The following is a 13748-nucleotide window of genomic DNA, read 5'->3' on the forward strand; positions in this document are numbered from 1 at the left end:
GCTGGTTGCGAGGAGACAGGGTGTGTTTAGTTTCAGTGGGTCGTAACCGTTACATAGAAGTTGATGCGTAACTTGAAACCTACACAGGGTTTCGCGTAAGGGGAGGTTCTCTTCGGACACAAATTTTGTTTCTATTTCTGTTTGGAAAATGTATTGTTATGGAAAGAAACAGATAAAATTATGGCATTACAAAAAATCCATAATTTTTTATGGCGTCAGTTAAGAGGCCCCTCAAGACCAACCATTTCTGATCATTAAAAATAGCTGACGTCACTATTTTTGCGAATTGGGAAATCCCCTATCGGTCCAGTGCAAAGTCACGTTTTTAGGAAAAAATGGAAACTCAGAAAAACAAATGAATGATGACTTTTAAGCTAAGCGTCGCAGAGAGTTTACCAGCGAGGTTTAATTCCAATGCTGTGAAAGCTTTTGTGTATTTCTTCTGATTTACAAAAGTTTTGTTTTCACGTTAATTTTAAATTTATATTATCAAGATTTATCATTATCATGTTTTAGGAAAAAATGTCAAATAATTTTGTGAAAATTTACCGATAATCCGCAAAATATTAATGAACTAATGCATTAACATATGAAAAAAACGTCTGCGAAATTAACGATCGCCGAAACAAAATCCTCTGAGCAAAAAACAAACTTTCCACTCTGGGATCCATGTATTGATTTGCTGTGGTTTGTCAACCATTTGTGAATTTTTTTATATATTTTATCTCTCAACCCCGTTGTAAAAGGTTATTAATTTTAATACAAAACCGATGGTGCATTTTTTGTCAACAAAATTTTGTAGCTAATTCTTAAATACGTGGGACAAAACTTTCTATGCATCCACTTTAGGTGGTTATACTTGGTACAATGACAAGTACCTCAATATCATTCCATGTAAATGGACAACTGTATACAGGTTTGTTGAAGCTTATTTGCAAAAAAACTTCTGCGTTTCTTTTTTTTAGCTTTTTAATGCATTTTTATTAAGTTAATTTTAGTTGTTGGCAACAGATAACACAAAAATGTGGACGTCCTTGTTAAAGATAGAAATAGAAATTATTAGTTGTTGTAAACCTATTTGTTTACTTCAGTTGATGATGTGGATACAATGATGAGCCTGAACTCATGGCTCTGATCACAACCAGGACTCACTGGTACAAAAGTGATGTGTTATGAGGGAGGATGTGGATGTTGCGTGGTTGCCATGGAGAAAACTCCTGGAAAGATAGAAGCTGTAAACTCGGTGATTGTTGAAAGTTAAACTTTATGTCTTGGTTTGTTGTTTAATCATAACTGATATGCAGATGCTTCCTATTCATGAACTAATTTTACTGTGTTTGACATAAAAATGCATATTTAAAAAAAATTTATGTATTGACAAATGTATTTAGTGCCTCAGCCTGCTTGCTTCAGTGGACGGGTGCAGAGTAACAACTGTGGAAGGACTTGGGTCAAGAAGAGATGGCTACAATACAATACAAACTCGTGTAGCTGAGTTCGATGGTTTACAGTGTGGTTATTGCACTCCTGGCTTCGTCATGAATATGTACAGGTTCGCTTATAAATTAGAATACAGAGAAAATTTGTGGTGGGTTATTCAGAGTATGTTTTTCTGGCCTTTCAACTGTGCTTATTATACAACGACAAATGTTTCCATTTTGTACAGGATATCGTCCCTTACTTGATGCAATGAAATATTTTGCAACAGATGCTGACCCAAAACTGCTGAAAAAATTTTCAGACATTGAGGTACAACATGCATTAAGTTGTACAAACTTCCTGATTCCTTTTCTGTGACCAACAAATACTTTAAGTAAACAACATTGTATCTCAAGAAATGTTTAACAGTTTTTGTTTCTCAGGATCTTGAAAAGGATTTTTGTCATTAAAAATGCAACAAACGAAAGTTGGTGCAACAAAAAGCAACCAGGCTTGAATTATTTAATGGTGGAACTTCATGGATCCGACCAACTTCATTCAATGATTTAGTTGCAGTTCTCAAATCCCAACCAACTGCTCAAATAATTTGTGGAAACACTGCGTCTGGTAAGTCTAACAAGACAAATTTCTGTTTTTTTGTTTGTGATCTCATGATGATCCATGGGAAAATACTTGAACCTGCGGTATGTGTTAAAATGAAGGCAAAAATGAGGTACAATAAGTTTGGGGTCAAAACAAAGCTGTGATAATGATTAAAGTAATTGTGGTTATAATTCAACTTGCATTTACAATGTCAGAAGTTGACCCAAACTTTGATTTGTCTGTGGTAAGAATTTCTCACCCTATAACCTGAGTATTCAGGCAACTGTTTGTTTAAACAACAAACATCAATAAGTTTATATTGTAACATGTTGCTAGTCATCACCCAATAAAATCATATAGTTGAAATAATTCACTGAACCTAATATTTGACATGATCAACATTCCTGGTCATCGACATGTTAGTCCTAACACATAATTAGCTGATGAAAACTAATGGAGCAGTTGTAGCTTGGGATTTAAACACTCCTGGTCGTGAGAAGAAGCTCGCTATATTGTCTGAACATCGTCGCATGGTCACCAAAGTTTCACAACTCTGATGGAACTCTTTTGCTAAGTGGATCACAGGTGTTATATATATGTATGGTTTTTAAATAAAAATGAGTTTCTTATGTAGATGGGACCTGTCAAGACCGTTAGACCAGTTTGTTTAAATTTGCATTTTTATGTGACACAAGCCTTTTTCGCAATCAGCAAATCTTGTTCGTTGAAGTTTATTTTCGTGCTCAATGTAACTTGTAACACTTCTTACAGGAGCAGAGCATGTACATTTTTCTGCAAGAAAATATATGCATCACAAGTGGTATTTTGCTTTTGGCTGCATACAAGTCAAAGCAGAGTGTAAAGTTTATAAAAATATATTTTATGTGTTTATTCAAATAACAAGCTTAGAAGCCATATTGTATCATTTGTTTTTTAAAGGACGGAACGATGAAGCTGTTTGATTTGAGGAGAAGGGAAAGTACCTACACGTTTCAAAGCAAAGCTGATGGCGTGAGAAGTGTTCAGTTCACTCCTCATGAATATTTTATTTTTGCTGCTAGCTTCGATAATGGTTATGTACAAGTAAGTTTTTGGGGTGTGCTAACTTATATAAAAATACCTGCAGCCAATTTTCGACTGAATCTGGATATTTAATGCTGTCGTGTTGTGAACATGTTATCATGGTAACATGTTGTAAAAAGGCACTAAACCAGCTTATACTTTAAATCTATAATGAAGTGCAGTATTCTGACTTTAAACAGAATCAGTCAAACTACAAAACAAGCACAACGTGTGTTTCTTCCTTACAAGCAGTAAAGAGCCATAATAATCCATGAGAACTGCAGACACTTGCACACAATATTTCATTCTATAAGGTCTCATAAGTGCAGTTTGGTGTGACTGTGGCACTGGGCTAGCTTGTAGACTACCATGCACACTTACACCACAGACACCATGAAGTTAAAATATGTGTCCCTGTCAGTATCCAAGCTGCCCCAGCCAGTGTCACAGTCACCAGCTGCACTGATGAGACCTTTATAGATTGAAACAGTGCGTGCTTGTGTCCGCAGATCTAACACACATCCATAATTACTGTACTAACCAGTATATATCAACCTAGTTTATTTTTACTTTCAACTTGCCGCACATTTATCATATATTGCTAGAGTTGCGTCATCAATTCTAATTGGTCTCAAAAGAAACAGCGACATTATTATATAAACAGGTGTGTGATTCCCAGCGACGTTGTTACAATCTGAGTGGAGCGCATTCCACGTACGATATTCGGGTCTGACTCATCCCTGTGTATATGCACTTATTTAAACTAACCCGGTATCCAACCACTGCTAATTTCGTCATCAATGAAACAAGTACGTCACGAAAATGGGAATTTAATGAAAAACAGCTGCTAATTTTTTACCACACTGGGGTTCGAACCCGGGCTCTCCTTGCTATGAATCCCGATCAGGATTTTTGTGCTTAATATAACGTCGAGCGCCTTCACCAATATTGTTGAAACAGAGACAACGCTATACCACTGCTCGTTGCTGCCTCAAGTGGAGCACTCGATTGCCTCAAATTTCACATTAAGTCTGGCGCCACCGTGCAATCGCGTGACGTCAATGATGGCGGTCCCGTGCAAAGGGCAGCCCTCAGTTACCACACTGACGTCATCAAATATTTGATTAGTTTGGAGGGGAGGAAAGATGGTGATGACGAGGAAAGTTTAAACGTGTGGCCAGCTTTGTTTGGTGAGTGACGTCATTGATTGCGTAATATTTAATAACTCAGAAACTCTGTGTGTGACAAATGTGACAATTTATTGATTTATTTATTATTCCCTAACATTATTGTAACCTCACAATAAGTCACTAAAAAAAGCTGCACTGATAAAACCTAATGGTCGAAATACCCACTAAACCTGACTGGCACTCACTAAAAGACGTGTGTTGTTTGCCGCTAGATGTCGCTGCAACGTTTATATTCCCGCAATAAGCTTCGTTAAATCTTTACGCGGATGCACTGAGTGTGTGTTTGTGGTTGGAGTCCAAGTTGTAACTCCAGAAATCCCAAACCATCGAACTTTGTGGTCGAGGACTCAGTGAACATTTGCGTTGAAGGTTTAGGGAAGGATTTGGAAGACGAGACGACTTCTCCCATAAGATCACTCGCTTGTTCTGTTATTTGCCTCATGTCGGAACAGGATGACGTCAGAGTTGAGATTGCGAGCGCTGGCGCGATTCCAAGTAGGTGTTAAGTCACGTGGTTAATATTTCACTTTTGTCAGGGTAGAAATCGTAGTTGAATACCTGTTCAGTATTTTTTTGAAAACCACGTATAAACGGAAGAGAAGTTGTGTGTCTGACTCGGAAACCCTCAAAATCAAAAACAGTGTATGTCGGCAAAACAAAATGACTTCAGGAAACACAAGATCCCAATCAGTGGAAGTTGTCGCTAAAGTATTTTAGCAAAACGATTTTATGATGTCAATGGCTGGAATGGAGTTGACTCGTTTGTAGGTTGCCAGGCGGTGGCAGCATGGAGCTGGAAAAGTTCATCGAGTCAGGCGCGTTTGTCCCGTGACAACACTATCCCTCCGCTCATCCGGTTGCTCAGGTTGGAGAAAACCAGTCGGAAAGTCGTCATGGGAACACTGGATGCTATCAACAAGATGTGCATTGGTGCGTGACAATTTTTCCTACCTCTGTAACGTGCATTTCAGGTATTATCATAACGACAATGTCTGCGCGTGAGGCTTTTTTGTTTTCTAAAGCGTTAGAGGGAGCTTGAACGTCTGGTGTTGGTTTTTAGCAATTAGAAAATATTGGTTTCGTTCAGAATGCAATATTTTGTGTTTGTAAAATCAGTGAATTTCCTAAAGTTTGTTTTTGATAAATTTCTTAATTATTATTTCACTTTATTTTCACATCGGTCCAGGTGTAGCCCTTATAAACAACAAGAACTCTCAACTCACAATTGCCGAAGAGGGCGCCATTAAGCTGCTGGTCAACAGAGTGTGGAAAACGTCACGTGACGAGAAGATGCAGGTGACGCGATGCCAGAAATTACGTCATAGAGTCGCGATTAAACAAAAGATGTTTGTTCTAAAGGTCGATCTTCTCCATTGTTTATCGTGTCTTGTTAGCGGTTGTCAGGAGAACGAAGACAGACTGAACGAATTGGACGGATTCGGTCTCGAAATTATTCTGCAAGTCTGCAACTCACCCAGTATGGTGGGTTTGTTGTAAAACCTTTGTGATGTAATAAAGAATGCTCAATATATAGTACCGGGTGGGTAATCCCCACCTCTACTACTTGTTTCTCACAACTCCTGTTGAATCTGCGAAGCTTGCTTTAAGCCAGGGTATTTACTTTCTATTGAAATTTACGTACAAATAATTGGCGATAAAGTTAATTGCGTGTGCATAGTTTATGTGTGAACGAATTGGACGTAATTTTTACAAACAGTTGTTTTGTTCTTTCTAAGGCGTTGAAATTACAAGCAGTATCCGCTCTAACCATGTTCTCATTCAACCGAATCCAACAACAACAACGGATTTCACGCTTGGGTGGTTTGAGCCTCACAACGTTTGAGGATTTATTTCGGTGCAAGGATCCGATTTTTTAAACTACCGCAGCTTTTCAGGTAAAGTTGGAAAGAAATATCTTGTATCTGAGAAAGCTTTGTGAGATGAATTAAAACCTCATGCAATAATATAAACCTTGTGGTTTATGTGGGACGAAAGCGTGGAGGAAGTGGTTTTAAGTTATAGCAGTTGTGTATTTAACAGCTGGTTGTTCTCGCTCGCATCATAACAAACACTTCCCTTGTCGAATCTTCCGCTAGAGGCGTCATTACGCTCGTCAACTTCCTCGATGACGTAGTGGCAATGGCAGGTACGTGTTGAAATATATATTCGACTTTTTGGGTGATTTGTAGTTTCACATGAAAGAAAGATGACGTAATGATGACGTATTACAGCGGATTATCTTGCGTCACTCGCCCACACGAGGGCGGGCGTTCCTGAATCTATCGTAACTTGCGGCGCTGTGGAGAAACTTCTTGGTAAAGTGAAGTCGGAGAATCAGTTGATTCGACAAACTGCTGCCCAGGCATTAGGTTAGCTGTCTATATATGATTTCTATGGAGTTGTCGGGTGACAAAATAACGTGAGATTGTTTGGGAAAACATGCACTTGGTTTCCCTATTACCTTATTTATTATATTGACATTTATCTATTTCCACGTGGTTTAAACTTTATTATGACATTTACAGGATATTTATCTTTTAACCGAACGGCGAGCAGAGAGTTGATGACGTCATGCAGAGCGACTGAAGGCCTTTACGTCACTCTTACAGAGAATTTGGGTGAAGATGGAATCTTCGTGGAATTTGGGTGAAAAGTGTCTGATGAGTTTGTAGCCGAGTTTAAACGACAGGCGACCATCGGTTTGCCGATTGTTAAAGAAAAGAGGAGTAAGTTCGTTACAATTTGTGTTAACGTACATTCTACTGAGCTCAGACACAAGCTTTCATGCAGCAAAAGTTCTGGGGTTTATTTCAATCATAAAAATATCAACCTTTGTTTATTCAGGGCCGTCAAGACCTCAAACAGCGCAAACGAGGGGAAACACCTTACATGTTAACGGGTAGGAAATGCCTCGTGGTGTGCGTTAAAATACAGGAACACTGAAATGTGGATTTTTTCAGAACTGCTCACCGGACGATGAGAGCACGTTCGATTTCCCCAGCCAACAGAAAAGTTTCTACAAACAAATAAAACTTTTCTGTTCTCAAGTTTTACTTATTTTTGAACAACAGTTTCCTGTTTTTCTTGTCAGGTTCAAAACATTGTATGCAGTTGCGCGACAAGTTCGTGTAGTTTGTAAATATTTCACTGTGAAAATTTGTATGCTTCCTGTATTATGTGAAAGATACGATGCTGTTTTTTTATGTTCTTACATTCCCTTTTGAAGTGACACGTTTTGTGAGATTTATAAAACTGTGAACATCCCAGATTCTTCCACTGATGTAACATTTTTTTACTCATAATTGCATCGTGTGTACTTAGTAAAGAATGTTTGACAAAGTTAGACATATGCATATTTAACTTAAATTTTTGTAGAAATCGAGTAGCTTTACTACAATAAATTGTTGGCTTTCAACCGAATATTTGTAATATAGAATATTGCTCGTTCGTGCAAAATGTATATCAACTTGATTCAATCTGCCTACTTTGTGTATTCAAAAAATTAGGTGATTATTGCAAGTCAGCAATCAGCATCAGAAAAGTTAATGTTCTGGTTGCGAGGATAAAATCGCTGTTCGTGTTGGAAAATCACTGAAGCGTGCAAGAGACGAATTTGTTTTGTTTACATTTTCTCGGGAATTAGTTTGTTTAAGAACTTACTGCTACAGTACTTATTTAGTTAACCGTAAGCAGGTTTCCTTATATGTGAAAAATCACCTTTGCATCTGCGCTTAAATGGTTTTTCTGAGTCGGATTGGAATAATTGTTGTTATTGTGTAATTTTATCAAAAATTTGCAAAGGCAAACAGAGCCAGTGTGTTGTTCTTTAAATATACAATAAATTTCATGACCTTGTCTTCTGTAAACCAAAGTGCTTATGTGTTGTGGAAGTGATATTAAATATAAAACACCGCATATTTCATCGGAAAACTTGAAATTATGAAGAGAAACAAAGCTGTTTCAATAGATGTTGGAACAGCAGTGAATGCACTTTGCCTCAGTAAAGACAACAGTAAAGTGGTCATCGCTGGACGGTCTCTGTTGAAAATTTATCATGTTGATGAGGTTAATGGTTTCAGCGAGCACCTTAATCTTCATGTTGGAAGAAAACAGGTGTGCTCCGATGGAATTAATGTGTGCCACTAAGTTTGATAGTGCTGATTGTGTTTCGTTTCATGTTATGAGTGTATGTTTTTGCAATTGCTGTTGTATTTTTAAGGGAGGGATATTGGTATTTTTCTTTGCTCATGACTGGCCAAAGCCAGTTACCACCCAACAAAATAATACATCATAAGTTATTGAAATCAAATTAGCTTTTACCTGTGGCTGCATGCTTACCCTAATTTTTTAAGATTACAATTGCTGTTCATCAGCATAATTAGTTTACACATACACAATTAATTAAAATGTTTTGTTTTTTCATTTCAGGGTTTGAACATGAGTTGTTCTGACGTGGGTTGGAGTCCCGTGGATGAAAATTTGATTGCAACTGCTGCTACTAATGGAGCGGTTGTAGCTTGGGATTTAAACACTCCTGGTCGTGAAAAGAAGCTCGCTATATTGTCTGAACATCGTCGCACGGTCACAAAAGTTTCGTTTCACAACTCTGAAGGAAATCTTTTGCTAAGTGGATCACAGGTGTTTTATATATGGGTGGTTTTTAAATAAAAATGTGTTTCTTATGTAGATGGGACCTGTCAAGACCGTTAGACAAGTTTGTTTAAATTTGCATTGTCATATGACACAAGCCTTTTTCGCAATCAGCAAATCTTGTTCGTTAAAGTTTATTTTCGTGCTCAACATAACTTGTAACACTTCTTACAGGAGCAGAGCATGTACATTTTTCTGTAAGAAAATATATGCATCACAAGTGATATTTTGCTTTTGGCTGCATAGCCTACAAGTCAAAGCAGAGTGTAAAGTTTATAAAAATAAATTTTATGTGTTTATTCAAATAAGAAGCTTAGAAGCCATATTGTATCATTTGTTTTTTAAGGACGGAACGATGAAGCTGTTTGATTTGAGGAGAAGGGAAAGTACCTACACGTTTCAAAGCAAAGCTGATGGCGTGAGAAGTGTTCAGTTCAATCCTCATGAATATTTTATTTTTGCTGCTAGCTTCGATAATGGTTATGTACAAGTAAGTTTTAGGGGTGTGCTAACTTATTTAAAAATACCTGCAGCCAATTTTAAACTGAATCTGGATATTTAATGCTGTCATGTTGTGAAAATCCCCTCACTGTCATATTGTAACATATGAAACCATTTCAAAATCTAGGTTTTTTTGAAATAGTTGTTATGTCCTTCCAGTGAAACAGTAAACCAGTGCTTGTGATACTAAAAATGTTCCCAGTATAAATGCAAACTCAGCATTTTAGTGAGAACAAATTAAAATATTGCACCAAAAGTTTTCATGTTAATTTTGGTTGTTGTTGTTACTAGATATGGGATTACAGGCGACCTACAGGTTACGTTCACCAGTTTATCGCACACAAGGGATCTGTGTATACTCTTGACTGGCACCCTGATCCAGATCATAAATGACTCTTGCCACTGGAGGGCGTGATAACATGGTTAAGGTGAGTGATTGTAATAACACGAATAATTTTTTCACTCTGTTTTTGCACTGGAGGGCGTGTGAAAGGTGGTTTTCATGTCATTGCTGGTAATGGATCTAATCATTGTCCATGTTAAATATTGTTTTCCAATGTTTCCAATTGTCACATTCCAGGTTTGGTCGATTGAACACAACAGGGAGAAAGAAATAAACAATGTTCCAACTATGTCGTCCGTAGCTTCGGTTAAATGGAGATCCCACCATCCAGAGCAACTTGCTACTATATCTATGATGCTTGAATTCAGCGTGAACATTTGGCATCTGCATAGGAAATATGTCCCATTTGCTCATTTCCAGGTATGAATTATAATTGTAGTTGTATCAAACAACCATTTGTTTTTTGATTATTTTTCTGTTTAAACAATGAACTAAACATATTTTAAGGATCACACAGACAGCCCCTCTGGAATAGTTTGGAAAAAGTCTGATCCAAATTTTATTTTGTCTTGTTCGAAAGATGGCCGTCTCATGATGCATTCATTACTTGACGCTTCTTGTCCAGCTAAGCAGGCCATGAGTAGTGGACTTGCCATCAGCTCATGTGGTCATATCGCCCTCGCAAGTCAAGCCACAGCATCAACACCCAGGGCACAGAGTCCCACTGGTTCTGCTTCAAAACTACCAACAATATTTGGATGGAAGACTGGATCAAAAGACGTGATTGATTTGGACGGTTTGAGTATTTCCAGTCCTTCTTCACCAGTTGCATTTCAAAGACAAAACAACTTTCTTAATTCCAGATCAAAGTTCAGAATATTTTCAAGCACCAAGTCTGATTTAAAACCAAGTTCTGACTTTGATGATTATCCAACTATGACAGACTCTGTTGTAGAGCAATTAACTCTTGACCAATTTAGGTTTGTTGCGAAAAACTATGTTTTAGATGGAAGTGGGACAAAAATGACATTCGAAGAGCTTTGCTCGCACAACTCTGATGTTGCTTTGAAAGGTGGATTCTGTAATGTTGCTCGGACGTGGAAATTGCTTGGAGTTTTTTTCAACAAAGAGATTCATTTGAACAAATCACAACCTGAAGTTTCAGAAAAGTTAGAAAAAGCAGAGGCAAAAAACAAAAGGCACTCACTCACTGTGAAAAAGGTAAGGTGGTTTTAGTGACGTAATATCTGCTACTGAATAAACAATTGTTGCAGATCTTCACCTTATAAGTAGTTGCAAAATGCCTGGTATGCAGAAAGTTGTAGGAATAGATATAATTATGCCATGTTTTTTTATGGGGATGGAATCGAAGGATTCTTGTGACCATGGTTTGATGTTTAAAAAACAAAATGATTCTATTTGAATAAGTTTTGGTTAATGGAGAAACTGATGATGCCGTTTTAGGCGAAATATATTTTTCTCTAAATAAATCGATCTGAGCTGTCTAAAGATCGCTGTTTTGGGATTTTAATACATTATTATTGATACGGTGTGCGATCGACAGCCTGCCAGGGGCCTTTGGTTTTTTGATCCAGTTTTGATTTACTAATCACATCACTAATTGTTGGACATGAATTTTACCAAGATTGCTTCTACACACAATAACTGATTTGTGTTTGCTGTAGGATGAACTGCATGGTTCACATGCATTGAATGGTTCAGCAAACCATGGTGGGGAAGCTGATCAACGTTCTGATGATGGAAGACTTGAGGTAGAAGATTATCTCACTGATATCGCTCGAGGACGACAATCAGAACCTGATCTCTACATGACAGATGATGACCCTGGGTAGTTTAGAGATATTATTCTCAAATATAAAATCATGCTAAGTTTGTTGCAACACAATTGTGCATAAACTAGTAAAAGAATATATTATCATGCTTTCCTGTTGCTGCATCCGCAACAAAATTCACGGTGTTATCTACAATTAAACACCAAGATGTCCAAAATTAAAACATGTAGTGGAAATTATAATCTGTAATCTAGTTTAATGATTTAGGTTTGGTTATGGTGGAATAACATCGGAAGCTGAGTTTTTGTCTGAGCACGAATATCTTGTTCCAACTGAAGCGTTCCAACAGAGAGAGGTGTGATCAATATATATAGATAGATAGGCCACAGTGTTTTGTGTTGCTAAACATATGGTTGCTGTGAACACAGTTTTAAGGTTGCACCACAGTACACACCCTAAGTAATGAAAGATGTAAGAAACAATCTCCTGTCTTTTTCAGGACATAGAACTGGATGCAATATCAAAATTTGGTCGAATAGATGCACCTTCTGGAATGAATATTGAAAATGAATCTGAAAAACGAATCCTGACTGCTCACGGTGGGAGGTGGCATGAGAAGGTCGTTACCAAGGAGATGAATTCTTCTTCCTCAACATCTCCTGCTGATGAGGAGCTTAACATCTCAGATGGAGTCATCAGTGTGTGTCCCACTCTCTGGCCGGCTCCACTCGATTCAATCAAAGAAGAGATTGCCTGTCAGCAATTAGAGTAAGTTTGTGCAGTTCAAAGCATTCCGGCAAAACATCGTATTTTTGAAATTGACAAAGAAATACAACAATTTATCAACAGCATATTTTTGAAACAACAGAACTAACACTTACCAGACAATGAGATAAAATAATCTGCCAACTGCTTGTACGTAGGTAAAAAGTCTTTACAAGAATGTTCTTCTCTCTAATGTTGCCATCCACAACCCACATAACCTTCAATAATGTTTATTCACTCAAAATTAGTTGTGAAGTTGAATTTCTTTTTCTATTTTTTCACAAAACTCTAACAGTTTTCAGTTTGCTACATGTGTTGTATTCAATGTATTTGCAGATTTTTTGCTGAAATGAATGATGTGCAAAGTCCAGTGTGTATGTTGCTTGCAATGTCATCCTATCCATCCACATATAACCTTCCTATTGATGTTGAAACAGTTGATCATTGGCAAAACTCCTATCTTGATTTGTTGGCAAAGAACAGGTTATGGATACAACATGCTCAGGTGAAATAACTACTCTATGATAAGCAAAGTGGAGCCAATAATATGAATTGTGTAAGTTGTATACAGATGTTATGCCAATATAAGTACAATTACTTTTAGTTTGAAACTTGCACAAGAACATCAACAGATTCAACTCTTTCACATTTATCAATTAAAATAATTTTCATTCAAAGCTGCAGACAGAGTGTGTACACGCACTGTTTCGGCCTGTCAGGTCTCATCAGTGCAACTGTTGAGTGGCACTGTGCTAGCTTTACAATTTTCATTCAGGTTGTAAAACTGAGCCGAGTTCCTGCAATCCAATCTCTCTCATCCTCTTCAACTTTCACCCTGGGCTGCCAAGTCTGCCAACGACGAATGCCCCAGAGTAACCCCTGGTCATGTGACAGACGCATTGATGCGGAACACAAAAACAAACCAGTCACGTGTTTCTACTGTCAACTTCAAGTGCGCGGACTCTACACATATTGTCAAGGCTGTAGCTTCGGGGGACATTCCAACTGTGTGGCAACTTGGATAAAACAATGCCAGAAAAACGATATTCCTATAACATGTAGATATCACTGTCTGTAAAATAAAAATGAATGCATGTACATGGTTGTACGAATTACTAACGCAGGAACTAGACAGGATCGTGTAGAGATGTGTATTGTTTGTTTGTTTGAATTGCGTGTTCAACTGCGAGATGCGTTTCCCTGACTCCTGACTCCTCTTCGTAACTAACCAAACTTGTGTTAGTATGTTTTATTCATCAAGACGATAGATATAGGTTCAGAATACAACTCAACCCCAGAGTAGAATAAACAAACGTGATTCTACGCCAAGGCGTACCAACAATGTAGAATGGAATGTTGAAACTACACTAGGCAAAAGCCCAGCGCAGAGTAGGCGACTCCACAATGTGGAATGAATTCGGG

At 37.7% G+C, this 13748-nt stretch overlaps 2 protein-coding genes and 1 pseudogene across 3 annotated transcripts; all 3 read left to right on the top strand.

Annotated features, from left to right (window-relative positions):
- The first annotated feature begins 336 nt into the window (after positions 1-336).
- On the top strand, positions 337-5026 carry LOC145901646 (ankyrin and armadillo repeat-containing protein-like). The gene is made up of 8 exons (XM_082989402.1): positions 337-916; positions 1092-1243; positions 1392-1552; positions 1667-1749; positions 1863-3105; positions 4045-4274; positions 4644-4769; positions 4841-5026. The coding sequence occupies exons 5-8, from the start codon at positions 3059-3061 to the stop codon at positions 4849-4851; spliced, it is 414 nt and encodes a 137-aa protein (XP_082845528.1). The 5' UTR covers positions 337-916; positions 1092-1243; positions 1392-1552; positions 1667-1749; positions 1863-3058; the 3' UTR covers positions 4852-5026.
- A 141-nt stretch (positions 5027-5167) lies between these two features.
- LOC145903200 (ankyrin and armadillo repeat-containing protein-like) lies at positions 5168-6924 on the top strand. The gene is made up of 6 exons (XM_082991267.1): positions 5168-5204; positions 5461-5570; positions 5634-5756; positions 6315-6420; positions 6506-6643; positions 6800-6924. Exons 1-6 carry the CDS (start codon positions 5168-5170, stop codon positions 6922-6924), a joined length of 639 nt encoding a protein of 212 aa, XP_082847393.1.
- LOC145901645 (GATOR2 complex protein WDR24-like) lies at positions 6396-13404 on the top strand (annotated as a pseudogene). Its single transcript, XR_014402561.1, has 15 exons — positions 6396-6420; positions 6506-6643; positions 6800-7000; positions 7119-7173; positions 7235-8387; positions 8703-8912; positions 9271-9414; positions 9717-9853; positions 10006-10188; positions 10276-10989; positions 11454-11617; positions 11829-11916; positions 12061-12329; positions 12663-12831; positions 13102-13404. The product of XR_014402561.1 is annotated as a GATOR2 complex protein WDR24-like (transcript).
- The last annotated feature ends 344 nt before the right edge of the window (positions 13405-13748 follow it).

The sequence above is a fragment of the Ascidia mentula genome, chromosome 5 (genome assembly GCF_947561715.1).
Source record: "Ascidia mentula chromosome 5, kaAscMent1.1, whole genome shotgun sequence".
NCBI lineage: Eukaryota > Metazoa > Chordata > Ascidiacea > Phlebobranchia > Ascidiidae > Ascidia > Ascidia mentula.

Coding starts and splice junctions, on each gene's coding strand:
- LOC145901646 (XM_082989402.1), top strand. CDS start 3,059: ATGAATATTTTATTTTTGCTGCTAGCTTCGATAATGGTTATGTACAA. Junction 3,106..4,044: donor TCGATAATGGTTATGTACAA/GTAAGTTTTTGG, acceptor TTGTTGAAACAG/AGACAACGCTATACCACTGC. Junction 4,275..4,643: donor CGTGTGGCCAGCTTTGTTTG/GTGAGTGACGTC, acceptor TTTGCGTTGAAG/GTTTAGGGAAGGATTTGGAA.
- LOC145903200 (XM_082991267.1), top strand. CDS start 5,168: ATGGGAACACTGGATGCTATCAACAAGATGTGCATTG. Junction 5,757..6,314: donor TCTGCAACTCACCCAGTATG/GTGGGTTTGTTG, acceptor TGTATTTAACAG/CTGGTTGTTCTCGCTCGCAT. Junction 6,421..6,505: donor TGACGTAGTGGCAATGGCAG/GTACGTGTTGAA, acceptor GACGTATTACAG/CGGATTATCTTGCGTCACTC.